The sequence below is a fragment of the Misgurnus anguillicaudatus genome, chromosome 5 (genome assembly GCF_027580225.2).
Source record: "Misgurnus anguillicaudatus chromosome 5, ASM2758022v2, whole genome shotgun sequence".
NCBI lineage: Eukaryota > Metazoa > Chordata > Actinopteri > Cypriniformes > Cobitidae > Misgurnus > Misgurnus anguillicaudatus.
This window is the reverse complement of record NC_073341.2, coordinates 24,333,128-24,361,029: the sequence shown is the minus strand read 5'-3', so window position 1 is coordinate 24,361,029 and position 27,902 is coordinate 24,333,128. Positions and strand designations below refer to the sequence as shown.

At 38.5% G+C, this 27,902-nt stretch overlaps 1 protein-coding gene across 6 annotated transcripts in view; it reads left to right on the top strand.

Annotated features, from left to right (window-relative positions):
* Positions 1-27,902, top strand: part of kcnd3 (potassium voltage-gated channel, Shal-related subfamily, member 3) — a 117,741-nt gene that overhangs the window by 1,673 nt on the left and 88,166 nt on the right. For all 6 annotated transcript variants that reach the window (XM_055168032.2, XM_055168036.2, XM_055168034.2 and 3 more), the window contains exon 2: positions 193-1,369. In XM_055168032.2, coding sequence (XP_055024007.2) covers positions 267-1,369 — 1,103 coding nt within the window. In that variant the 5' untranslated portion in view covers positions 193-266. The remainder of the gene's footprint in view (positions 1-192; positions 1,370-27,902) is intronic.

Here is a 27,902-nt window from a genome sequence, read left to right as displayed (position 1 = left end):
TCTAATATTTATTATTATTTTACTCTGTGTGATTGCTTTCCTTTACCTCTGTCATCCTGTTCAATCTCATCTTTCACTCCCATTTCACATCTGGCTCCCCCTTCTCTTATTCCCATTGGAACTCTCGCTCATCTTCAAACCTCTCACATTTTCTCTCTTCACTTCCTTGTTTCTCTTTCTCTCTATATATAGATGGGGTCTAACCTAATGTCAAGCTGGTTGTGAACGTGTTTGATCTGGTCCCCTCGACCCCAGACGGAGTCCCCATGGCTGCTGGAGTGGCAGCCTGGCTCCCCTTTGCTCGGGCGGCGGCCATAGGATGGATGCCTGTAGCCAACCTGCCCATGCCTGTTGCACCCACCAATAAGAACAAGCGACAGGATGAACTTATTGTCCTTAACGTCAGTGGCCGACGCTTCCAGACCTGGCGAAACACTCTAGATCGTTACCCAGATACGCTTTTAGGGAGCTCCGAAAAAGAGTTTTTCTTCAACGAGGAGACTAAGGAATATTTCTTTGACCGAGATCCAGATGTGTTCAGAAGTATTCTCAACTTTTACCGTACAGGGAAGCTGCACTTCCCGCGCTACGAGTGCATTTCTGCCTACGACGAGGAGCTGGCATTTTTCGGAATCATTCCTGAGATCATCAACGACTGCTGTTACGAAGAGTACAAGGACCGCAAGAGGGAGAACTTGGAACGTCTCATGGATGACCTTGAGGACAACAAAGACAAAAAACCTCCTAACATGACTTTCCGTGAGACCATGTGGAGGGCCTTTGAGAACCCGCACACTAGCACCATGGCCCTGGTTTTCTACTACGTTACCGGGTTCTTCATTGCCATATCTGTCATCACCAACGTGGTCGAGACAGTTCCATGTGGTTCCATGCCGAATCAAAGAGAAATTCCCTGTGGGGAACGCTACACAGAGGCGTTTTTCTGCATGGACACAGCGTGCGTAATGATCTTTACAGTGGAGTATCTGATGAGACTGTTCGCAGCGCCCAGCAGGTACCGGTTCATGAGAAGCGTAATGAGCATTATAGACGTGGTGGCAATCCTGCCGTATTACATCGGGCTGGTCATGACCAACAACGAGGACGTGAGCGGAGCTTTCGTTACGCTTCGAGTCTTTCGCGTCTTCAGGATCTTTAAATTCTCCCGGCACTCCCAGGGTCTCCGAATCCTTGGCTACACGCTGAAAAGCTGCGCGTCCGAGCTTGGCTTCCTCCTCTTCTCCCTCACCATGGCCATCATCATCTTTGCCACCGTAATGTTCTACGCTGAGAAAGGCTCCTCGTCCAGCAAGTTCACCAGCATTCCAGCCTCCTTCTGGTACACCATTGTAACCATGACGACACTGGGGTGAGTCATTTCCTCTGAGATTGACTTGCTAAATATTAGCACTGAACTCATCATGCCACACACCCCATGCATTAAGAGGGTTAGTTCTCAAAAAAGTGATTATTTACTTTCCCTTATGTCATTCAGACTTATGTGACTTGCCTACAAAATCCTACCGTCTTCAAGTTCTTCATAGGTTTCTTTTAAACCAATGAAAAACCTAAGTGAAGAAATTAATGTAACAACAGCTATTTTCAAAACCACACACACATATCCTTGGAAAAATCTGTGTCCCTCCAGCCTGTGGATTTTTCTTCTTTTTAAAGTTAACTTTTCATACCGCAAATATTAAAGTTCCCTAATAAATTACTCGTTCTCATGCCATCCCAGATGTACTTCTGTTGTTCAGTTGGACAAAAACAAATAAGTTAATTTTATAATGCCATCATGTTATCTTTTTATATGTAACTTGGGCTCAACATAGCAAAGCTACAAGAACCACATAACCAACATTAAAGTACTTCAAATAATAAAACATTTAGAATTTTATTAATATTACTTGATTAATATTGTATTAGTAATATGATTAATATCTCAAGACACGCAAGAACCAATGAGGTTAAACATTATGGATGGTTTCAGGGACCAGGATTAGCTTAAGCCAGGTCTAGAGTAGACCTTAGTTTAATTAGGAATATAACTAGTTTTAACAAACATGCCTTACTAAAAACATTACTTGTGTGCATTTTGAGGCAAAACAAAGGGCACTGATGTGTTTTAAGATATGCCAGTGCAAGTTGTTTTCAGTTTGGACAGCTCTTACATTTATTTTAGTCCAGGACTAGTCCAGTGTTTCCCAAACAGGGGGCCGGGGCCCACAAGGGGGCCTCAGCAGATTTCCAAAGGGGCCTCAAAATTACTTAAAATGATAAAAATTGGACAAAACAAGCATTAAAAATCAAGATGTTTCATTTTAGCTGTAATTATACGTCTGTCTAGTAGGGATCGACTGATATGGATTTTTCAGTGCCAATACCGATACAGGCTGCCGATTTTCCGATATTTGGAGCCGAAACTGCTTTTGCTCACTCAATTTACATCATAAAAATGACACAATGATGATGCCAAATGTTACAATTCTCAATTTAAAAAAGTAGCATTTATTGAACTTAAAAAAAAAAACTTAATTTAACAAATAGTAAAAACAGATGAGGGTGCCATGAACTGCACTCTCCACAATGACGAGGAACTATCAGCAAACGATATTGATTTCTAGCACTTTACTACTACAAATATATATTTCCCTGTCCGGGAAACCGCCCCATAGAGATAAGAAATAAAAACCTGCTTTGTCCAGCTATGATCAGCTGTTGGGCCGAGCTTTCGATGTTGTCATGGAAAGGTTGGTTGTTTTTAGTCACATGACCTGTCTGTAAATAATGCCGGAAAAAAATTGGTGAACACGGCAGCCACGTATCGGGCGATGCCGATACACACCAAACTCGCAAATATTGGCCCGAGGCCTTTAAATTTTGTTGTGGGCAACTAGGGGGCATAAAAGTGAAAAAGGTTGAGAACCACTGGACTAGTCTCCCATTAATATGCCGTCGTATTTGAGAGCTTAACTGTACGGTATGTTGCAATGCATGTGTAATATATAGATTGAAAAAAGCTTAAAAATATAAATATTTTCTCTCATAAACATATTGATTCACTTCAGAAGACATATATTAACCCACTGGAGTAATTTATATTCCTTTAAAGATTGATGGACATTGACAAGTAAAGTGCATCTGGGATGGTATAAGGGTGAGAAATTAAATATGCTAAGATGAAAATTTAAAGAGTTTTTCATATTTTGGTGAACTGTTCCTTTAAAAATACCTAATGACCATAGTCTACAGTCATCCCTACCCACAGCAGCGGTAGGTTTGGAATCAAGTCATTGCCCCAGGCTAGACTTTATTCATCCCTATTACACACCAATTAATATTTAAGCGCGTGTGAAACAGGCGAAGGGAACATCCTTGAGCATTTCTCTCCCACACAGTAACAACAGGACAGCAGCTGCAGAGCTGTTCAGAGCCATTCATTTCTACTCTTGCAAATCACAGGCTGTTTATACACATGTTCACTTTACGGTTGACACACGCAGAGGGCGATTTTATAAAAATCAGATTTTTGGTGTTTTGCGTCATATGAGCGACTGTTTAAAGCTGTTATGTGGTTTATGACTTGAATAATTGGCTGCATATGAGTACTACAGTCAGTGACAAACTGTGTCAAGCGACAAACGCTGTGGCTGCCGTGTCATGGTGCCTTTGAAACTGGAGCTGCACAGTCAAAAGGGTCTTTGATTTCCTGTTTAGTAAGCTACACGACTCTGCTTATTGGCTGATGCACCTGTCAGCGAGCTCTGTGACCCCAAAACAACGAGATGAATAATTTCATTCATGGTTGAGGAAACATCATGAATGCAACATTACTAAACGATTGGTTCTTGATGAATACAGCTGTGTCTGAAGCATTGCACCAGTCTTTGCTTAGGTTCACGTACAAAAGCCATATCTCTTGATATTTAAGTCTTTTAAGTAAATGTGTCGTGCGTTTGCACAACATCCGAATAGGTTTTAAATTTGTAATTGCTGAATTATAATTCTATATATCAGTCTTGTTGTTGGCTAGTTTGACATGGATTTCAGTGTAGAGCGGATCTCATTACTCATGACTACATTCTCAGCAGAGATCCAGTCTCCGCCAGCATCTGAGACTTGACCCACAACGACAGCGAGAGACTTCTCATCAATAAAACACGCTGCAGAAGTGTGTGTCACTGTGACTAATGTTCTCAGGTACATCTGCTGAACAATGTAAACCACCGTGACATTTCCAACCCCAATGACGTCACCTGAACTCACTGCCAGCGTGGAGCGTGTTTACATCTCCTGAAGTTTAGACCAGATAGAGGTTCATTTTCCCATCCCAGCAGTTCATCGCGTGATTGATTGTGCCAGCCTTTAAACCTGAAAAAAACACAGATGAGAATATCTCTTTAATATCTAAATTGCTTTTCCTAGACAGCAATGAGGTTGGAAATTGAAACTTTTTCTCCTGCGTATCAGATATATTTCAGCTGAGAAAAAGATCCAGATATGTCACAAACATACTGCAGTAATTCCTGTAGAGATCTCAATAATATTTGCAATATTTAAGTACTGTATATTGAACATTTCAATTTGAACTCAAACCTGTTACATCCAAAAATAAATTATCGTACCTTAATGTATTTTAGCAATTCTTTATATTTCTCCTAAACAATTTTAGGCAAAGTAGATATAAATACAACAATTCTGAAAACTCAATAAATCTCCTAAGCAATAAAAAGTGATCTCTAAGCAATAACAGTTTACTCAAGGAGTTCAGGTTTGTATCACAACACACCTGTTGGTTATGAGGCACATGAATGCTCCCGTCTTTGTTCTTGACCAAAGCAGTGGTGTATTTTACACATTCACTGCTGCTCCTATTCACTGATTCATTCACACTAAAGTGCACATTACCTGGGGTCTCTGTCTTGCTTGGCCAGAGCGAAATGTAGCACGGCTGGTGTCAGGTGACTGATTTACCTACATGTGGCATTGTATTAATTTGGTGTACGTACGCTACCCTGAAGACACATGCATGCTACTCGGCACGTTTTACACACCCTTATAAGAGTAAAAATGAAAACATTGTGATTTACTTACGCTCGGGTCACTTTAAATCCAATCTTTATTTCTTCTGTGCAACAAAAATGCTGCAGTTTGTTTATAGTCAACGTGAATGTGGTGACTATAGTGCCTTACTTCATTCCCACAGCACTTTGGTCCCAGAAAATTTCTGTAAAATTGGCAGAGAGGCTTTTGTGTTAACACAAATGTTTTGGGATCGCTCCCATAAAGAGGACCTAGTAACATTGCCATAACACTCATGGAAAGCATTTAGTGTGAACAAGAGGCAGAAACAATTACGTAAGGGGTGTTTCGTAGTAAGGACGCGCACGCAACAAGAAGTTATAGTTTAGCACAGGGATGGGCAACTTCGGTCCTGCCTAAAAGTTTCTAGTATGCCTAGTAAGACCTTAATTGGCTGCTTCAGGTGTGTTTAATTATGGTTGGAGCTAAACTGCAGGACACTGGCCCTCCAGGACCGAAGTTGCCCATCCCTGGTTTAGCAACAGTAGTGATGTAGTACTCGAGTCAGGTCTCTAGACCGATTTCTGCTTTCTCAGGCTCGTTTGAGTTGTTCCTTCAAAGACTTGGTCTTGACTTGGTCTCGGACCACAGTGGGAGGAGAAGGACTCGTAATTTCAGACCGAGTCCTCGAGACCACCACATTTTTTTAATATTCATATAAAAAACACATAACAAAAATAATAAAATGCAATTATTTGAAAATGACATTTCATGGTGCAATGCAAAGATACTGCCATCAGAGCCGTTTATTTATCTCTAGAAAAATAAGCAGAAATGATTCATGTGGTAGGGATTTTTTTAATGATAGTTAAAGCATAGTTCATAAGACTTGCTCCTCTAAACAATTCCCAATCTAGCTTAGTCTGTAGGCCTAACTGTTGATTATTAACTGGGGTGATATTAAATCATGAATATGAAAACTGACCATGTTTTTATGGTCTTGGTCTGGACTTCTAAAGGACTCGGTTTCAACTCAGACTTGCTTCCTCAAAGACTCGGTCTTGACTCAGATTCGACTGTTTTTGAAAACCAACGGACTCAGTCTCGACTCAGTCTTGACCTTTCAAAGACTCGGTCTTGACTTGGACTCGACTGTATTTGAAAACAAACGGATTCGGTCTCAACTCGGTCTCGAACCTTCAAAGACTCTGACTCGGCATAGGCGGTCTCGTCCCCATCACTAAGCAACAGGGATTAAAAATACAAACATGTACATACATTTTACTTACATATTATTGTAACACAGTTTGTGCTGAATACAGTGTTATGTGATATTAGCCATTAATATGTTTTAAAGCAATGTAAGAGCATGTCAGAACCTCTGCCAGTGTCCCAAAATGGTCGGAACCCAGAGGGTTAAACAGACTGATCTCACAGAAAGTTGCGTTATAGTCACAAAAACTTTTATTAATTTATTTGTATCCATGTTTTCCTATTTTCATACCATTGTTGCTTGGGGTTGGGGTTAGAATCACTTTCTGGTACATTTTTAGACATCCTAACCCAAACCCCAACTCCAGGCAAGAATAAACATGTAGAAACCAATACATAAAATTACATCCTAACCCAAACCCCAAATCTAATCCCAAGCGACAATGATTTAAAAATAGAAAAAAAGAAAACAATACATAAAATGACACGAAAAAGAAAGTCGTGCCACGGACACGAAAAACTTATAACGTTTTTAAAAATGTAAAGAAATTCGTGTGAGTGACACTAAAAAGACATTTGTGATCAAGGCATGAAAAAAGCTGAATTTTTGTGCCATGGACACAAATGAATTAATACAAATTTTCGTGACTATAACACGACTTTCTGTGAGGTCATGTTGGATTTAAACACACATCAACATTTACGAGGAGAAATGTTGGCAAACTGGACTAAAGCAGAGATCAGGGAGCTCATCACTATGCGTGCTGAAGCTGAAATAATTCAAAGAACAGCAAATCACGCATCCTTATCATCTTGTCACAAACAAAAATGTACACACATGCCTTCTCGATAGACAAATCATGGATAGCTAGCAAACTTGTGCTTAGCTGTAGCAAAACCTACCAAGTGCAGGACTTTAAATATGTCATGTCATGTGTCTTTACGGGATCTTTACGGTGTGCGTGTGTGATTGCACGCACAGATTCAAGAAAATCATTGACTGCGAATGTACCAAAAATCAAACGATACTGGACAAATCCCAGACAATTTTCCGTGTATTTTCTTTAATCTCTGTGTTAGAAGGGCTTCTGATTTGTATCCTATTTAAATCTTTACATTTATGACACATCTTGGATATCCTACTGTAAAACTCTTCTTTGTTCCACAAGAAAGGAGAAGGTGTGAGTAAATTGCATTTTTATGTAAAGTATGTAAAGCCCTTTAATATGTGACTCTGCCTGTGAAAGAAAACCCAGCTAAAGTACTTTTTACAGTTTTTTACATAAAATCATCATACATTATGTAACAAACCTTCTGTGAAAGTATAACCTTGAAATCTTTACTGACTGAGTAAGGACATGTCAAAGGTTAAAATTAATGTGAAATCAATGATTGAAATCAAACTTTGATGGTCGTTATCTCATCATTAGATTATGAGACTTTAACCTGGATTTCAGAGTCATGGTCACATGATTTTTGTATTTTTCTACTGACGTTTAACAATTTAGCTGTTGGCCATTATAGTGTCCTGTGCTTTGTCTTGGCAGAAGGGCATGCTACGGGCTTTAAACAAAAGAAGAGAATGGATGAGATAAACAGTGGGCTAGAGAAAGTGGAAAAGACAGACAGATTAACCTTTGGCCACAATGGAGTATTTCAGTGACATACACAAGACAAAATGCTTGCAAACTCTTTGTTGTGTGATCCGCAACGAAACAGCCGTGCCCTAGCATCAGATCTTATGTTGCATAAAGCACTGATTCGGTTGTCCTTTGGTTAATCTGGCCCTGAACACTGCTCGCACAACCTCAATGGATCCAGGCAGGATTTTATCTAGGTTTTAATACAGTTACAGAAAGAGATTTGGACTCTATGATGTCTGTTGTGAAATTGCATAGAGCTTTTACATCTACATCTCTGCTACAGGACAGGAGGTTGGGGATTTCAAAGAGAATAGATGCTTGTTTATTGATTTATTTATTTATTTGCCATAATAAGATGGTTTTGACCTTTAGATAAAGTAGCATATTCTAAATGACCTTTTTACAGAAACGCAAATCTCAAGCCAGCTTTTCAAGCATGCGGCTTAGAGAAGCGACACCAAGTGTACCTGAAATATAATTTTCATTATCTCTCCCTACATAATTCTGTTTGTTTGGCATCTTATTAGCCTCTAGCCCTGCAGCGATGGTTACAATACACCCTCTGTGTCTTACAGACCTACTGTATTTATTCTGCACTCTAGTGTTGCAGTATAAAATCCTCCCAGTAATGAAGGCTTTCAGTTGTTACAAGTAATAATTAACATGACATTGGACATTCACGCCCTCATTTCAATAGCTGAATAGATCACAATTCTCGCCCAACGCATAACTGTCTCTCTCACTCTCTCTCTTTTTCCTGATTCACTGCATATTATTCTTCTGGCAAACCTGTTCTGTCAATACTGATCAGAAGCATTGATTAAACGAAACAAAGGATGGGAGAGAGGATGATAAGAGAGAGAAAGCGGACTTGAATCTATTAGTCAGGTTGAATGATGATAATCACCCAGAGCTGCGGGGTGTCAGACTGAAGACATATTAGATCAGTAAGGGAACATGTATGTGTACGTGTGTTTGTCAAGGGGTCGTTGAGTTCATCTCATGATGTTTGCTGTCAGGGGTTGTGCATGAGCAACCGTTCCAAATAAAGGAAATTCTGGCTTTGGGACTGCACCTGATCTTCTGTTCTGTGGTGTATATTGTGCTGTGAAATTCACAAACGAATCACGCATGCACCAATGCGCTCACTTATCTGCGAGATGACTGCAGTCTAGCCACTGCTGCAGGTGTGCAGGAATTGGCTGTTTTGAGCATAGAGCTGTGCGCTTAGTAAGTGCGCCTTTGATCTTCGTTTCGGTTTTTCACCATGTCCTGATTAGATATGACAACAGTTTTCCAACTGTAAGGGATTTGTCTATTCGCACTGATCTGATTTAATGTTTAATTACACTCCATGTTTGGCTGAATGGTTCCATAAAGAACCTTTAAAAAACATTTTATTGCAAAAAAGGTTCTTTGTAGTTTAATGACAAGTTCGGTATTTTGCACTTGGGGCCCTGTTTTCAGATTGTTTGTGATGAAGTAGAAGGGTTTTGACTGAAATTTCAACATATGCGGCTGCCCCGAGAATTTTCGGGTGTTTGTGTTTCACCTCCCACCTCTACAATGGGTTGATAGGTGCACTGTAACAATCCTTCATAAAATGCATTAAACTTTCATTTACAAAGACGTGAAACAAGACGTGAAACTCACCGAGTGGTTAGGGGTGTTCACTGATATGCTCACACAAAAATCGCTGCAAAAGATGCTTTCCAACAGGTGTTTTAGCATTGGTTGTAAACTTGTGGACCTATTTTTCCAAACGCCTCACACCCGTACATTCTTCCGCTGAAGCCCAGTTGGTGGCTATAATCCACCTTTGCCAATTGCAAGAATAGAAACAAAGTTCCCGGCGCGGAGTAATACCGTACCTCACAGCACATCTAATACAAGTCAATGGAGTTGGACAAAAACTACTATAAAACCTGTTGGAGTGCGTATTTTGCGGCGATTTTTGTGCGAGCACACCAGTGAACACCCCTGACCACTCGCTGAGTTTCACGTCTTTGTAAACGAAAGTTTAATGCATTTTAGGAAGGATTGTTCCAGTGCACCTATCAACCCATTGTAGAGGTGGGAGGTGAAACACAAACACCCAAAAAATTCTCGGGGCAGCCGCATATGTCGAAATTTCAGTCAAAACCGTTCTATTTCATCATAAACAAACAGGGCTTTGGGTGTAGAATACCGAACTTGTCCTTTAAAAAGGTTATTTAGATCCTTGTCGTGAATGTACATTTTCAGAAAAAGGGTTAAAAAGTTGTCACTGGCCAGTCCTTAGAAAAGGTCCTAATAAAGTGTTTCCCAACCAGGGTGCCGGGGTCCACCGGGAGGTCCAGCAGATTTCCAAGGGGGCCTCAAGATGACTTAAAGGGGACATTTCACAAGACTTTTTTAAGATGTCAAATAAATCTTTGGTGTCCCCAGAGCATGTATGTGATGTTCTAGCTCAAAATACTATATAGATAATTGATTATAACATGTTAAATTTGCCACTTTGTAGGTGTAAGCAAAAATGTGAATTTTTTTGGGTGTGTCTTTTAAAATGCAAATGAGCTAATCTCTGCACTAAATGGCAATGCTGTGGTTGGATAGTGCAGATTAAGAGGCTGTATTATCCCCTTCTGACATCACAAGTGGAGCCAAATATCAATGACCTATTTTTTTCACACACTTGCAGAGAATGGTTTACCAAAACTAAGTTACTGGGTTTTTCTTTTTCACATTTTCTCAGTTGATAGAAGCACTGGGGACCCAACTGTAGCACTTAAACATGGAAAAAGTCAGATTTTCATTATATGTCCCCTTAAAAATTATAAAAAAATTGACAAAACAAGCATTAAAATAAGCTAAAACAAGCAAAAGTCAAGATGTTTCTTTTTTGTGGCCATTTCAGTTGCTAATATATACATCTGTCTATTCATCAAGTTCTATTTAATTTAATGTGGAAAAAATTTAGTGATTGGGGGCCTTTAACTACCGAGCCCCTAAAGTGACATTGGAGTAAAAAAATCCAAAGTTTAGTTTCATGTGCTCATGTGAAACTTTCATGTGCTCACGCGAAACCTTCATGTGCCAAATTTTTTTTTAAAGGTTAGTTTCAAGTGCTCACATGAAACTTTCGCACGCACGTGAAAGTTCGTCACAGCATGTATGTAGCCCATCATGTGTGTGATTCGAAATTTCAGAAATATGTGTTCGAGTGAACCTGCATCACATGTCTTGTCAAAATAAGTGCCTGCTGCAGGCGCGTCTAAAGGATCAATGATAAAGAGACGCTTGCGTTTGCCAGATAATCGCATAATCTCATGGGTAATCAGAGGTAACAGTATGCACCTTTAAGGTACCAATGTTTACCTTTGAGGTACCAATATGGAACTTTTAGGTACAAAAGTGTACTTTTTGAAAAGGTACTGCCCCAATGACAACTTTTGTACTGTTCCTTTGTTCTGAAATTGTCTGATGGCCAGTAAGAATGTAGTATGGACTTGACTATCTAGCATGACATGCAGAAGGGATCAACAAAGTTGATCAGATCATTTCTCTCTGTCTTTCTCTCCCATGTTCTCCTTTGTCCATAGTAAATTTGGCCTTGAGCTGTCTCTAGGTGCCATATCATCATACTCATATATAATTTTCTTCAAAAATGACTAAAATAAACATCAGCCTCTCTTTATTGATCAAACTCAGGCAAATTGTTGTTTTATTATACATCATAGCAATTTAGAAAAATGAGTGAACTGCTAGAAAGATAAATATTCCTTTGTTTGGGTCTTTATTCAAAGTGCTCTGTGGGGTTTAGAGTTTCTCTGATAGCCAAATTGCGGCAGTTTCATCCCATCAGCCCTACATAATAACACACTTTCACCATTAGCAACCACATCTGATGACATATAATGGAAGCATCAATGAAGGAAGATATTGTTACGCTGCATCCAGCAAAAAACATCAAAACAATAACCCTTACAGTTATTTCAACATCCCTACCAAACCAAGTGCAATTTCTGTTGATCTAGTGATACGCGTTGTAGATGTCTGGATTTTAAGGGGTCGTATTGATTTGCTGCTCCTTTGTTGTTGTTTTTTTGCCGGCTTAGTGTTGCCAGCAGAGGGTAAGAGGAACAGGTGTTAGGTCAAGCTCTTCACTTTAATGAAAGGTCACGAAAGGAAAGTGGAAGTAAAGCAAGACGTCTGACCTTTGAAACCTTCTTAAGCACCCGAACACAACGCTGTAAAAACTGAGAAATGTCTATTAAAAATGAGCTACAGTATGAATTCAGAGCTGTGAGATTATTAATGATGATCTATAGTGCTGTATAATGCATGCTGTACATACAGTGTTTATGACAGGTGTAGGCGACTACAGGGTTTTTTAGACTTTTTGTGATGATATAAATACAGCAAATTGGTTACATAACTAAAAAAAAATAATAATGGGCTACACAGTGAAGTTTTAAAATGTTTATATCTTGACATTTTCTGGGGACCCTCTTAGAACCTTTTGGGGGACCCAACATATTCCTTTCTCTCTTCTCAACCTGGTGAAAGAGCATTTTTTTTCTGGCTGATATTCTTTTCTAGCTCTTAAAAAATCATGTAAATTCATTAACCCAAAATGTTTGTACATATAGTAGGATTATGTGTTTGTTGTCATAAAATGCTCATTTATCTGCATAGAAAGTGTTACAAAACAATAATTTTTGTGCTATTGTGTGCAAATGACTCGCTCAAGGCACACATTTTTTGTGATATGTGTATAAGAGAATCACAGAAATGTCTCTCTGTCAGACACTCAGACTGTCTCACTTTAGACAGCTGCTAAGCGTTTGTGTGCTCCTTTCAACTGAAATGGTTACACGTCTGGGTTTCTGTGTCTCTGCTGAGTGAAGCTGAATCACACTCACTGAATCCTGAAGGTTTCGGGAAGGGTTTCAACACTCAAACAAATGGACTATTTCAGCGCAAATGTTTGAAACATCAGTGTAATCACATGGAAAAACTGCATAATAAATACATTAAGACTAAAATCATTACCCCCCAACGCTGGATTATAGATTTCTCAATGTAGAAAGGGTTGTAAAAAGAGAAAATATGAGCAAGTAAGAGACACTGTGATGAGTTCACAGAGAGCAGAAAGAGGAGTTTGCATTCAGAAACAGACTCAACGAATTCACTACACTCGAAAAGCTATATTTACCAGTGACGGGCCATGCATTTCACACTTAGGCCTTCAGTGGTGTCCTACCTGAATGAATCCATATCTTAATAACATCATTATGACATCATGGCAGTAGAAACACATTAACCTTTAAATTGAATTTAAGTAAAATAGAAATGACTGTATTTTACACCTCACGCAAAAACAGTAATATTTTACTTTATTTAAAAAAGACACTACAAAATGAGATGCAATAAATATAATACAAATAGAATAAATAGAATTTTTTGTTGCAAAAGAAATTGCATAAATTGTTCTTGATAAAGCTTAACAATTACTTTGTTGACAGTCTATTGTTCAAAGATAATGCAAAGTTTTTCAAAGGTTTAAAAAAGTGATATTCAAAAAATTTACAATTTACAAATATTACTTGCCTACTAAATAAAATGCATTAGGAGGCGTGCACACCAAAGCTTTTACACCCATGGCTAGCGTATGTTTTTAATTGTTTCCAATGGAAGCTCTGTGTTTTTCAAGAAAGCCAGCAGCTAGCGGTTTTCTTTCCCACTGGAAAACGGCGTTCAGCGCTTTTTCCGGCTCAGCGCTCAGGGCCGAGAGTTGAAAAGATTTGAGCATCACGCCAGAAATAGGAAGAGAAGTTGCCCATCAGTGTGAACTCCTCCCTTCCGTCGGCTTTGCCGAAGACCGCATCAGTGGTTCAAAGGGGGCGCTGATGAGCACACTTCGGAGTGTAAAAATGACAGATGGCACACCCTACGGACTCGTAGACTAAGCGAGCACGCGAATTTAAGGCCAAAAGTCCGCATGAAGTGCGCCATTTGGGACAGGGCCAATGTCAGTTCTCAAACGGCCGTCCAATCACAGTGGAGGAGGGGTGGAACAAGTATCACAACAACCAACCGGCTCACAACTCAAGTATCACAGCTACCAAAGCGCTTAGCTCAAGAAAGCTGTCGCTCGACTGAAAAAAGCTGAACTCACCAAATTAATCTATGGATTATTTGTACACAAAATCCATCCTCCTTTCTTTTCTCTTGCACAACAATAAGTCCTTTTCTATTGCCACGGAGGCTAAGGCGGAAAATCAAACCGCCAAACATGTCAATGTGTACAGCTGCCTCATAATCTCACCCAGATTTTTATAATGAAGGAAATCAAGGATTTCAATGGGATGTTTGCCTTCAAAATCAGTCGTGGCATACATTCCAGTCAGTTCTGTTTTTAGCCGGGACAGATCGAATACTGTTCCGTGACTCTGTGTTAAGCTGGAGGAGAACGCTGTACTGTATGTGGGAATTTTTTCCGGTATGTTTGAAACTCCTGGGGCTCAATCCAATCACATGATGCGAAAATGCTGACTTCATTGTAGGCCTGCTAGATGGCCCCGGTGACACCAACTTGAAATGTAATTGGTTAATGCAATGATTTCATTGTCATTTACCTGTAGCTGAAGGCGCCCGCACTGTTTGTTCTGAAGGCCTTACTGCACGTTCACACCGCCACTGGCCAAAGCATCAAAGAAAACGTTCTGGCTGCCCTGCCAATGACAGAGTAGTGGACGCCCTTATGCTTGAATGCATTCTCTGGTATCCTTTTTCGCCTTCCAATTGGTTGCCGCTGAACGTTTCGGCCTTCGAAATGGTTGCTGCCGAACCGCGTCATAGCTCATAGGCATAAAGTTAAGTTGATTTCAACTCTCCTCGACGCTCACACTGTCCAAGATGCGCCGCGACACTGCTTGCCGAAGCTCACCGCTGGCTCTCATTAAAAATGAATGACTTCCGGCCACTCTGACGCTCTCGCCGGTGGCATTGTGAACGCACAGTAAAGGCAGATTTTTTTGACCCTGTCAACACATGATGTCAGCCGCTAGCTGAAATATGATTGGATAAATGCTTTATCAAAAATATACACTACTGGAAGCAACCAAGAGAAAAGCTATAAAAATAAAGATAATAGACTATTATGGGATTCATTCAATACACATTCATGGAAAAATATATTAAAATGTAAATCAGTGATTCAGATAGTGTTTAAACCCTGACGACCCACCACTGCTATATATACATTATATAATGAAAATGTTGAATATTTACAATAATGCTCCTTAAATAGCTTAAACATTGTAGACAGTACTAATTCTAAAAAATTCTGGCTTATTTTCAACCCAGCGCTGGGTCAAAAAGGGAGAAACCAAACCTCTCGTGTTTCAATTTTAACTAGGCTCTGTTGTTTCAACCCAAAATGTTGGGTTGTTTTTCAAATATTTAAACTAAATGTTTTCAAACATGTTTGTCCCTTTTTGACCCAACACTGGGTATAAAATAACCCAGCATTTTTATAGTGTACCTGCTGTTTTGTTGTTTAAACACTTTTAGTTTTACTTTTAGTGTGTTCCCCGACATCGCTATTCTATTCTAAAGAGGGGTGAGGTAAAGATAGAGAGATAGGGGGGATGCATAAAGCAGGTGGATGAGTGTATAAATGACAGAAATAATCGTCGGTCTCTCCCTTCTAATGCATTTGGTTATTGACCACTGTCATCTTTAACTGCTGCTAATGAATCTGCAACTGTCACACTGAATAATGATTTCACTCCACAGCACCACCAGCTGCTGTGATTCGGGGTGTGCATATGTTTCTCTGTGTGTGTGTGACTGGATCTAAACTTCACTCGTGCGAATTCAAAGCTCATGACAGCTCTCGCTGCATTAAATAATCTGGTGTATGAATGTCTGTTGTTTTTGTCTTCAGGCTTCAATTTAATCATCATTAGTGACTCATTCAGGGGAAAGAAATAGATGGTTTGACAGTCACGTGACTGCAGCCGCAACACGTCGTACATACTGATGCACGTGCACAAGCCTATGTGCACGCGAGCGAACACACAAGCACACACCCGCGGATATCCTCCTGTCTCCCGCAGATCCTTTTCGGCCCCAGCTGGTTGATGCTCAGATACTAATGTCTCTGAACATTCGTTGCTGCTATGCAGTGTTTATGTTTACCCCTGATATTAGTTGCCCGTAGCAATAAATTAATTAATGACTCTGCACTGATAGCTCCTGCTGCTCTGAGCTAGCATTGATAAAAACAAATATTCAGCTTTTAACAGATGGACTCTGGCGTGAAAGTGTGGTTTGTTGTGACTAACAGCCCATGCGATACAAAGCTCTTTTATAATGGGACGTGTGGCCTGAAGGCTCACGGTGAAGGGCTTTAATCTGTACCTGTCTGTAACGGACACATTCGAAAAGATTCGCTGGACGATTTAGACTTCTGTGAAAGTCAGCAAGAGGACATGACCAATACTTTCATTTCCTCTTCCATAATAAAAAGAGATAAACAGAGAGGGTACAGTTGTGCACTATTCGAAAATTCTAGTGCACTTCAAGTAACCGTCTGATGCTCTCTTTCAACCGAGTAAATGAAGTGTGGAACGCTGGACACCTTGCAGTTTTGCTTATATAGCAGAAGTGGTCTATAAGGTGCTGTGTGAGCAAAGTTCAGACGATTACACTTGACTATGCTTCCAGTTTTCTTTAAAACAATCACATCTTTTAATGACATAAGAATATGGATCATAGAGTATAGTGTAAGATGACTGGGGGAAGGGAGACAATCCTACTTGGGTAGCGTTCGGTACACTTAAAGGTGCCATAGAATGTAAAACTGTATTTACCTAGGCATAGATGAATAATAAGGGTTTTGTAATGACATACCCTGAGCCTCAAACTCAGTTGTTTTTCCTCCTATAATGTAAACCTTGTGCATGCCAAAAACAGCCAATCTTAACATATGTAAAACCAATTGACCTATGGCTAAGCCACGCCCCTTCCACTCACTCGGACAATTCATCAACATTCAATGATAGGTGCTAATAGCAGCTGTAACAGTAGGAGACATTTCACAGGAGGCAATTGATGATTTTTGGAGACAAAAAGACTATTTATCATCTCAAAGTCACCAAAAGGGCCTTAACTATGCATTGGAGGGTTATATTAATAATGTTATAGTTAAGAAGGTCGATGAAAAGCTTCAGGTCCAAGCAAAAATTTACAGATCACAGTGTAAACGCGATAAACCGCATCTCGTTGCCATCATGATCAAATTAAATATGTACCTAAGTTGTATACATTTCCAGGACAAGCCTTTTTACTATTTTCATCAAGAGTACCTCTCCGTTAGTTTGGTGCTATAGTATTTACATGAATCATTCAGCACAACATTGCTATTATAAATAACATTTGTAGTCTTGGTTATTTACAAATACGTTAATCAAGCTAAGTAACATGATGTACAACGCAGCTAGAAGCTAACATTAACATTTTCTAATGTTAGGCTAACGTTACGTTAGAGATGTTAAAGATAACATTCAAATATGTTGTTGACTTACCTCAGAACAGATGTAGATATCCTTGTTTAATTTATCCATGTTTAGTTGGTGTTGTGGTCTACCACAACTTAATCCAGTGAAGACACTTAACATTATCTTGTCGAAATGTGGCTTAGGAAAGGGTAAAAATACACAACGTTGCCCAGCCTCTTTGCATACCTTGTGTCGGAGTTGCATGTACCACAGCCACACCGCTTGACCATTTTAAACTTAAAATGACAAGAAAAACATATAAAAATGAATGAAAACTGACTAAGTGCAATGCATTTCAATGGACTTGTAAGAGTAAGAGAATGTCCGAGTGTATTGGGTTAGCTATGCGCACTGTGATTGGCTTATCGGGTTTGGGGGCGTGGCTTAGCCATAGGTCAATTGTGATGTTACAGTCGAGATTTACACTCTCAACATTAAATCCACATTAAATTAAGTACAACATTGTTACAATGCTAAAAACAAAGTTGTGACTGCAGAGTTAGCGCTATATGCTAGTTAATGCTATATGCTAGTGTTTAGGCTGAAGTTCTACTGTTGACGTTACAGTTACGTTTTGCAGGTCCACACTAAAAAAAAACATAAATTCCTCAAATTTCGTATCTGATACAGGCACAAAAATATGGGCTGTTTGTGCACACACACAGAGCTACTGAAAGGATCAGAGCAGAGCTCAACATTATTATTCATGACCCTTGCAAATAAGGTAATAATAGACCATTTCGTTCTAAAGGAAAATCCTAGGGTTGTAAATGGAAATGTAAAACGTTTCGGGATAATTTTTGCACTTAATAAAGCCACATACCTTCTATGTTGATATCAGAGAACAATTTAACATTATTTTAATGCAGTCTTTGGCACCTTTAAGTGTAATGTGAGTAAACCCCAACACTGGCATCACAATATACAAATTGCTTTTTATTGACTCGCATTGTGTTATGCATTTGACGTTGTCCTTGTCAGGGAAACTGCTTATACTTATGATTATGGTACAAACCAGTTCATGATCTATTTGAGATGATACTACTTTTCTCTACAAGATGGTATAGTATAGTGTAAGTTCATAGAGTACGGCTGTGTTCAGAAAGGAATTTATGCTTACTACTAAATCGGAATGTGCAGTATACTTCCAACATAATCTAAAAGGAATTCAAACATATCTTATGAGGTGGATAATTCCTATTCGCACAACAACATTTGTACGTTTTTGTACGATTTGTTTTCGCCCCTGTAATGTTGGGGTAAGGGGTGGTTTCGTTATTGTGTTTTTTATATAATCATATGTTTTTGTGCGATTTATTTTATATGAATTGATACGAATTTGCCAACTTGTAAAATACTTACAAATCACTGCACTGTAAAAATTGTTGCTGTAGTTCTTTTTGGCAGTAACTTACTGTAGATTCAAATGTATGTTTACTGGCAACAGTTTGTTCAAAGTTATATGAACATTACAACTTTATCAAGTCTTTGTCTTTACAGAATAAAACGATAAAATAACAGCCTCATGCAAAGCATTCTGGGAACCAGAAATCCTCATTAACCATTTTCTTTTTTTTCTTTCATATTTTAGTTTCTAGGAGATTTTAGCTAGAATGCTTTGCATGAGGCTGTTATTTTAGTTTTATTTTGTAAAGACTTGTTAATGTTTAATGTTCATTTACCTTGGAACAAACTGTTGCCAGTAAATAACATAAATTTTAATCTACAGTAAGTTACTGTAGACAGTAGTATAGTACATCACACACTCATTACATAACCTGTTTGTTACTAACAATGAACTACAATTACTTATGTTAATAATCCCCAGTCTCTCTCTCTCTCTCTCTCTCTCTCTCTCTCTCTCTCTCTCTCTCTCTCTCTCTCTCTCTCTCTCTCTCTCTCTCTCTCTCTCTCTCTCTCGCGTGATTGTAGCGGAGTGTGTGAGGGGAGCGTGCGGGCGAGAAAGTTTGTGAAAACTGTGTCTTTTCAAACTGTTTTCCAACCTTTTGTTTTTTGTTTTGTTTTGTTTTGTTTTGTTAGTTAGTTAGTTAGTTGTAGGGATAGTGGGAGGAAAAAGTTCATTGTTCATTGTGCGTTTACAGACGCCGCAATGGCGTCTGTTCCAGTGCAGGGAACGCCAACTCTGTCACGCAGGAATGGGTGCAAGTGTGCCCCAGAGCCTGGAGTGACAGTAGAAGAGTTGCTTCTAGTTATAGGAGAACAAGTGGGCTTTGAAAATATAATTTCGGCTTCGCGGATGAACAAAGCTGTCGTCGTGTTTTTAAAATCCGATTCTCTTGTCAATCAGTTGACTGTGAGCGGAATATGGGTAAAGGATACGTTTGTGACGGTAACCCCGCTATCCGCTCCGGCAACGAAAATCATAATTTCAAATGTTCCACCGTTTATATCCAATGAGGCTATTACGAAGGAACTGCAAAGATTTGGGAAGATTGCAAGTCACGTAAGAATGATTCCGCTTGGATGTAAAAACAATGCCCTTAAACATGTCCTTTCTTTTAGACGCCAAGTCCTCATGATTTTGAACTCACAAGACCGCACTTTAGAGATTTCCTTCCGTATTAATCACGGGGAAAACTCATACATGGTTTATGCTAGCACGGAGAGCCTTAAGTGTTATGAATGTGGAGAATATGGCCATAAACGCATCGCATGTCCACATAAAGATGACCAACGTGCTTCTAATGGTGACATTAATGATCAGCAAACGAGTGACGGTGAAGCACAGCGAACTGAGGAGCAAAATAAGGAGCCTATAGAGGAGGGCAAGATACAAGAGGTGAGTGAGATTAATTTACATGATGTAAGCGTGGAACAAGCTGGATGTAGGTCTACTTTTGAAAAATCTGGAGATGTAACAGATGATGACATTGATAAAAGTGAAGTTCAGAGTAGTGCAGAAGATGTGTGTGAAAGTTATGATGTACAAGTTGAAAACTCTGAAGAATATATGTGTGATGAAAGGGAAAGTCTATCTCAGTGTACAGATGATGGATTAGTAGATGATGAACAGTGGACAAACAGTTCAAGAGGAAGTGATAAGGATCTGTATACTGTTGAGGAAATTAATGCATTTCTTGATAAAACTAAAGGGAAAGCAGGAGTTGAAGTAAGTAATTATTTTCCTGATTTGGAAAGATTTATTGCTTCAGTGGCATGGGCTAGGAAGTCTAGTAGCCTTGATGAACTTTCGCAGCAAAAGCGATATCGGTTAAAGAAGCATATTACTGGTCTTAGACAAGGCAAAAAGATAGTGAAAGTAAGGGAAAAAACTAATTAATGAACTCTAAATTTTCCTTTCCACTCTGTTTCTTCCTTTTCTTTTTCCTTTTACTAATGGAGATCTTAAGGGTGGGATCAATTAATGTAAATGGAATGAGGGATGGGAGGAAAAATAGTTGTGTATCAGAAATTATACGATTGAAAGAGTTGAATGTCATATTTCTACAAGAAACCCACAGTAATCAAGATAATGAGACTGAGTGGGGACTATGGTGGAAAGGAGATCAAGTCCTTAGTCATGGGACAAATATAAGTGCAGGAATAGCGGTGCTTTTCTCCACTGTTCTTAAAACAAAGGTTTTATCAAAGCATGAAGTCGTACCAGGGAGGTTATTGGCTGTAAGAGCTGAAATCAGAAATCTGCATGTGTTGTTTGTGAACGTTTATGCCCCTAATGTGGGAGAAGACAGAGCACAGTTTTTTGTTAAATTAGAGGACTTTTTAAAACAACAACAGGATGATGTGATTGTATTAGGCGGAGACTGGAATTGTACTTTGGATTTTACAAAAGATAGAAATGGAGAAGAACCTCATGCAAAGTCAGCTATGTTTTTGTCTAATATTATAAAGAATTTTAATTTCTCAGATGTATGGAGAGAGTATAACACATCAGTACAACAATATACATGGGTTAAAGTCAGCAATGGAAGCATTTCTGGTGCACGGTTGGATAGGCTTTATGTATCACAAAATATGAGAAATAAGGTTGTTAAAGCAACCATTATTCCAACAGTTTTTTCTGATCACAAACTTATAACAGTTGAACTCATTTTAACTGAAAGAAAACATATGAGCTATTATTGGCATTTTAATGTTAAGCTTTTAAGTGATAAACAATTTTGTGAAAATTTTAAATGTTTTTGGGAAGCCTGGAAAACTGAAAAATGTATGTATAAAAATATAATTCAGTGGTGGGATGTTGGCAAGGTACAAATAAGAGAGTTTTGTCAACAATATACATCTTATTCCTCTATAGCTATGAAAAAAACTTTAGAGTGGTTGGAAAATGAGATTATAGACATTGAAAAGAAAATGAATGGTAATGATGTTGGGAATTTACAAGACTTATGGACTGAAAAGAAAAATCAGTTGAGCTCCTTTTTAAATGAAAAGGTTAAAGGAGCACTGATTAGAAGTCGCTTCCAAACAATAAGAGATATGGATGGACCTTCCTCTTTTTTTTTTAACTTGGAGCGGAAAAAAAGTCAAGAAAAACAGATGCATATTTTAAAAGACAATAATGGATGTGTTACAACAGACCCAATTGTGATGCGTAAAATGGCTGTGGAGTTTTATTCTAATTTATATGCTGCTGACATTTTAGATGAACAGTGCAGAAACGAACTGTTGCAAGACCTTCCGAGTTTGACATCAAAACATAAAAAACTCTTAGACTCTGAACTGAATTTTGAGGAAATTACTGATGCTGTTATGGGACTTTCCTCAGGACGTACGCCAGGATTGGATGGGTTACCTGCTGAATTTTTTAAGAATTTTTGGAGTGTTATTGGTAATGACTATTTTGAGGTAATCCAGCAATGTATAAAGGAAAGAGTTCTTCCTTTGAGCTGTCAGCGAGCAGTCTTAACGCTACTCCCCAAAAAAGGTGATTTGACATCCCTTAAGAGCTGGAGACCCGTAGCAATTTTAGGGTCCGACTACAAAATCTTTTCAAAATGTCTAGCAAATAGAGTAAATGGTGTACTGGACACAATAATACATGAAGACCAGTCATATTGCATAAAAAATAGATCAATACTAGATAATTTGCATTTGGTGCGGGATGCTTTTGATTTTGCTTCTCAGAATAATATGAATACAGGTTTCTTGTCATTAGATCAAGAAAAAGCTTTCGATAGAGTTGATCATTTTTTTCTTTTCGATACTCTGAAAGCTTTTGGTTTTGGAGACAATTTCATTTCCAAAATTAAAATGCTATATACTGGGGCAACATGTATGATTAAAATAGCTGGTGGCCTTAGTGTTCCTGTAAAGATAAATAGAGGCATTCGCCAAGGCTGTCCAATATCAGGTCAACTTTACACTATAGCCATAGAACCTTTACTATGTCGACTAAGAAGACAATTAACAGGTATACAGGATAATGCTTTCATTTTTAAACATCCTATTAAACTCTCTGCATACGCAGATGATGTGACTGTTGTAATTAGAAACCAAAATGATGTTGAAAGTGTTAAAATGGCTTTACAATGTTATGGGAAAGCATCTTCAGCCAAAATTAATTGGCAAAAAAGTGAAGCTTTGTGGTGTGGTCAAGATGTTACTAGTCCATCATTACCGGGTGACTTGAAGTGGGGGAAAGCGGGTTTTAAGTATTTAGGTGTCTTTTTAGGGACAGAGGAATATAAAAAGAAAAATTGGGAGGGACTTGTGGAAAAAGTGTGTGCTCGGTTGTCTCACTGGAACTGGTTGCTACCCCAGTTGTCCTTTAGGGGGAGAACCCTGGTCTGTAACAACCTGGTTGCTTCGACATTATGGCATAAAATGATGATTCTAGAGCCTCCGGATGAGTTGGTAAGGACAATTCAACAAAGCATGGTAAACTTTTTCTGGTCGGGACAACACTGGTTGAAGGCACCAGTGCTTTATTTGCCAATACAAGAAGGAGGACAAGGTCTGGTCGATATTAAATCCAGGATCAGAGCTTTTAGACTTCAGACGGCGCAGAGACTCCTATATGGGGAAGACGTAAGCTGGGCTGGGATAGCCTGTGCTCTTTTAAGGAGAGCAGGCAATATCGGACTAGATCGTCATTTATTTCTTATGGACATTGAAAAACTAAACCTGACAGGATTGACACCTTTTTACAGATCAATGTTGAAAACATGGACACTGTTTAAGTTTTCTCGGAAACCAGAAGGTGTGAGGGGACTATGGCTTAGAGAGGAGCCATTGTTTTTTAATACAGCATTGGACTTAAATGTTTTCAAATCAGAATCTTTAAGGAAAATGATGTGGACTGCTGGTATTACGAAATTAAAACATCTTGTTTCTGAGCAAGGGTGGATTTCGGCTGAAAATTTGGCACGGAAATTGAAAATGAGATCAGTTCGAGTAGCAGAAAGACTGTTGACTCAAATCATAGAGTTTTTACCATCTGACTATAGAGGCTTATTGGAGACACAGGTTGGAGAGGAGGAATTTTCTGCTTTTCCGGACTTGAACCTTTCAGCTGATACAGAAACATGGGAAGAGATGGAGAATGGACTGCTTTCGTTTTGTACCCCTCAGTTGGAAGATTTTAGAAATGATGGCAAGAAAAACATTTATGTACTGTGTGTAAAGGTGTCACATCTTCTTCAGCTCCAGAATGTGAAAGAGTCTAAATGGCAAGACTGTTTTGGACCAGGTACCTCCCCTAAGGGCTGCTGGCGGACCCTGTACAAACCTCCTATTGAGAAAAGAACTGGGGACCTACAATGGAGGCTTGTGCATGGTATAATAGCCACAAACAGACACAGAGCACACCTGGATCCACAGGTTGGGGAGGGCTGTCCTTTTTGTGGGATGTCAGAGACTGTTTTTCATTTATTTTTTAATTGTGTGAGATTACAGCCACTATATGATATATTGAAAGAGTGGTGTCAAACCCTGGGGGAATTATTTGCACCCGAACTTTTTATTTTTGGACCCAAATATTGCAGAAGTAAAATGAAGAGTCATGTTTTATTAAATTTCATGTTTGGGCAAGCAAAGATGGCTATATGGTTGTCAAGAAAAAATAAGCTGATTGAGAAGGGATCAATTGATGTTATTACAATATTAAAGGGATTAATAAAATCCCGTATCAATATTGAGTATAGTTATTATAAATTGATTGATGACATGTTGAGCTTCAAAGAAAAATGGGAAATTAATCAATGCATTTGTGAGGTGGATTCTGTTGAGGTTTTACACATTTATATTTGATTTGGTTTTTATCATCTTGATGCTGTTTTAATGTTTTTGTAGTTTTGTTGTAATAAAGAGACCTTAAAAGTCAAAGTCTCTCTCTCTCTCTCTCTCTCTCTCTCTCTCTCTCTCTCTCTCTCTCTCTCTCTCTCTCTCTCTCTCTCTCTCTGACTCACCTGTGCTGTTCTCCAAAGTGTTTTTTACTTTACATTTACTTTATTACCTTCATTACCTTCTTGCATTACTTCCTTTTAGCTCTCTTTATCTTAGTACAGTCAGCAGCTGGACTGAGTGAGTCAAGGTGAATCTGGTCAAACAAACTAAACATCAGCATCCCAGTGGGACCTCATCTCGCTGCGGTCACACCGCTGTCCTTTTGGGCATTTCCACTTCACACAGATGTGGTCAAACAGCATAAGACAAACACATGGCTGTTCAGACCACATCCAATTTCACCAGCACCTTCTGCAGCATCACCTCTGACACACACACAGAGAGAGCTCCAGCCAATCAAATTTAATCAGGAAATATCATCGATCATGTGATTCTTTTGTTTTTTGTAAACCTGTACTTGATAGCTATTTCATAAACCGTGTGAAACCACTGCAAAACAGCACATACACAACCACAGAGTACGCAAAAATAAATACGCACTTGTTAAAAGCTTCAGATAGCTATTCAAACCTCTCTCTCAGCCAAGCTGCTGATATTTTAGCAGCCAAATTATTTCACAAACATGAGCATTCACTTACATAAACTTACAAACACACACACCCCAGGGTCTCAAATGTGTCTGTAAACAGGCAGATGGACCCCTTCTGCTCTTGATCTCCTGTCCATCTTCACAGCCAAAAACTGTTGATCAGGGTTAGACGGTTAACGCTAAATACTAAACATTACAAGTGAAACACAAGGAGAACATCTGATCCATGTCCCAGATCACTCATTGGCAGCCATCGTAAGTTTGTTCACCTTTCACGCTCGATGTGTGTTAGTCGTGTTAGTCTGACATTAAACCAGTTTGGTTTTCGTGTAATTATTTTCCTATTTAGCCTAATGCCGAGTTCAGACTGCATGATTTTCAAAGTTGTCAGGTCACAGATCTTTTCACACTGCATGACGTTCAGTTACTGCTGTGTTGACACTGCACGATGGATCGGCGTCAGGGGGTTTTACACAGCATGACTTTATCATAGGAGAAATCACAACAACTTTGTTCCGGTCCGCAAACTACATCTTACAACCAAAAGCACGAGAGAAGTGACAAGGAAAACGTGAGATTGGAATTATTATTATTATTAAAAATGGTAGCCCGCAAGAAGCTTGCCATACAAATTGCATGTGCGCTCATTTGCAGCGAAAAGAAGAAAAAGAAAAAAAGATTATGAAGGAGGAAATGCTGCCCTGTTTGTTGCTCTCTTATTGGCTGTAGGTCATTGCCGATGTTATTTTCAGTAAGAACACATTTCACACGGCATGATTCTGAATCGCAGACAGGTCCAGATATATAGCATGCCAGATATCTCACGGTGTTGGCGACTCATCTGCGATTCTCTCAGATCGCGTCTTTGACAGTTCACACTGTTTGATTGTCATTCGCTTGAACAAGCACCGATTTGCCTGTGATTTCAGCCATTTGTTGGTGCTTTTTCAAAACCTGTCGGCGAATCAAAATCAGGGTTAAAATTGTGCAGTCTCAGCTCGGCGAGATTGCATGATGAATTTCTTTACATTTCTTGTTTTGCTTTATGAGTGTGGAAACATCTCTGACACCTTTGGTTAACCTTTGTTTTAACCCTTGATGTTTTATTTTTCTCTAGGCCTAAGCTGTAAGCTGTTTTGCATTATGATAGTTCACCCAAAAATGAAAATTCTCTCATCATTTACTCACTCTCATGTTGTTACAAACCTGTTTAAATTACTTTGTTCTGATGAACACATAAGAAGAAATTTTAAGGAATGTTTGTAACCAAACCGTTCATGAGCCCCATTCACCTGCATAGTACAGAAAAAAATTACTTTCTTACTTAGTATTTTTGTCTTGTTTTCAGTAAAAATATCAAAAAATTCTTAAATTAAGATGTATTTTCTTTATGAACAAAATGACCTAGAAAAATAAGTCTAGTTGCTTAAAACAAGCAAAAAAATCTGACAATGGAATAAGAAAACATTTCTTGAATTTGAATTGAAGTCTTTATGAAAAAAAATTATTTCAAGAAAATTTTTCTTATCCCATTGGCAGATTATTATTATTTTTTTGCTTGTTTTGAGCACTAATTTACTTAAAGTTTATATTTTTTGTCTAAATACTAGACTAGTTTTCCTATGTCAATTTGCTCATCAAGAAAATGCATCTTAAATCAAATTTTGTTTTTTTTATTTTTTACTTAATTTTTTAGAATTTTTTTACTGAAAACAGGACCAAAATACTAAGTAAGAAAGTTATTTTTTTGCTGTGTACACTCAAGAAAAAAAGTCTAGTTTTTAGACCAAAAATATTAAATTTAAGTGATTTTGTGCATAAAACAAGCAAAAAAAATCTGCCGATCTCCCCATTGGCAGATTTCTTGCTTGTTTTATGCACAAAATCACTTAATTTGATATTTGTGGTCCAAAAACTAGACTTATTTTCTTGGGTTGTTTTGCTCATCAAGAAAAAGCATCTTAATTTAAGAATTTTTAGATATTTTTACTGAAAACAAGACAAAAATACTAAGAAAATGTTTTCTTGAAGGTCTTTTTTTGCAGTGTACTATGCAAGTGAATGGGGCTCATGAAAGGTTTGGTTACAAACATTCCTCAAAATATCTTCCTTTGTGTTCATCAGAATAAAGAAAATCATACAGATGTATACTGATGTAAATAATGACAGAATTTTCATTTTTGGGTGAACTATCCCTTTAACTCTCAAAATGATGATTTGATTGTCAGAAATAAATTGGTATAATGATATATCATATGATATATATGATACAAATATCTCCACTATGATAGAGCTGTTTTATGTGATTTAGAGGTACACAAGCAAATATTCCTGAAATAACATCCTTTGTTGTTCCTGGAATAACTTTCCTACTTACCAATCATAGCTCTATCCCGTCTCCTAAAATAACAGACGATGATTGGCTGATAGGAACAAGAGTGTAAATCACATTGAGCAGATTGTAAATGTGTGTACAAGCTGTAAATGGATAATGAATGCACTTATTTACTTAGATGAATCTAAGCCACATCAGATCTAAACAGATTCTGAATACTGGTG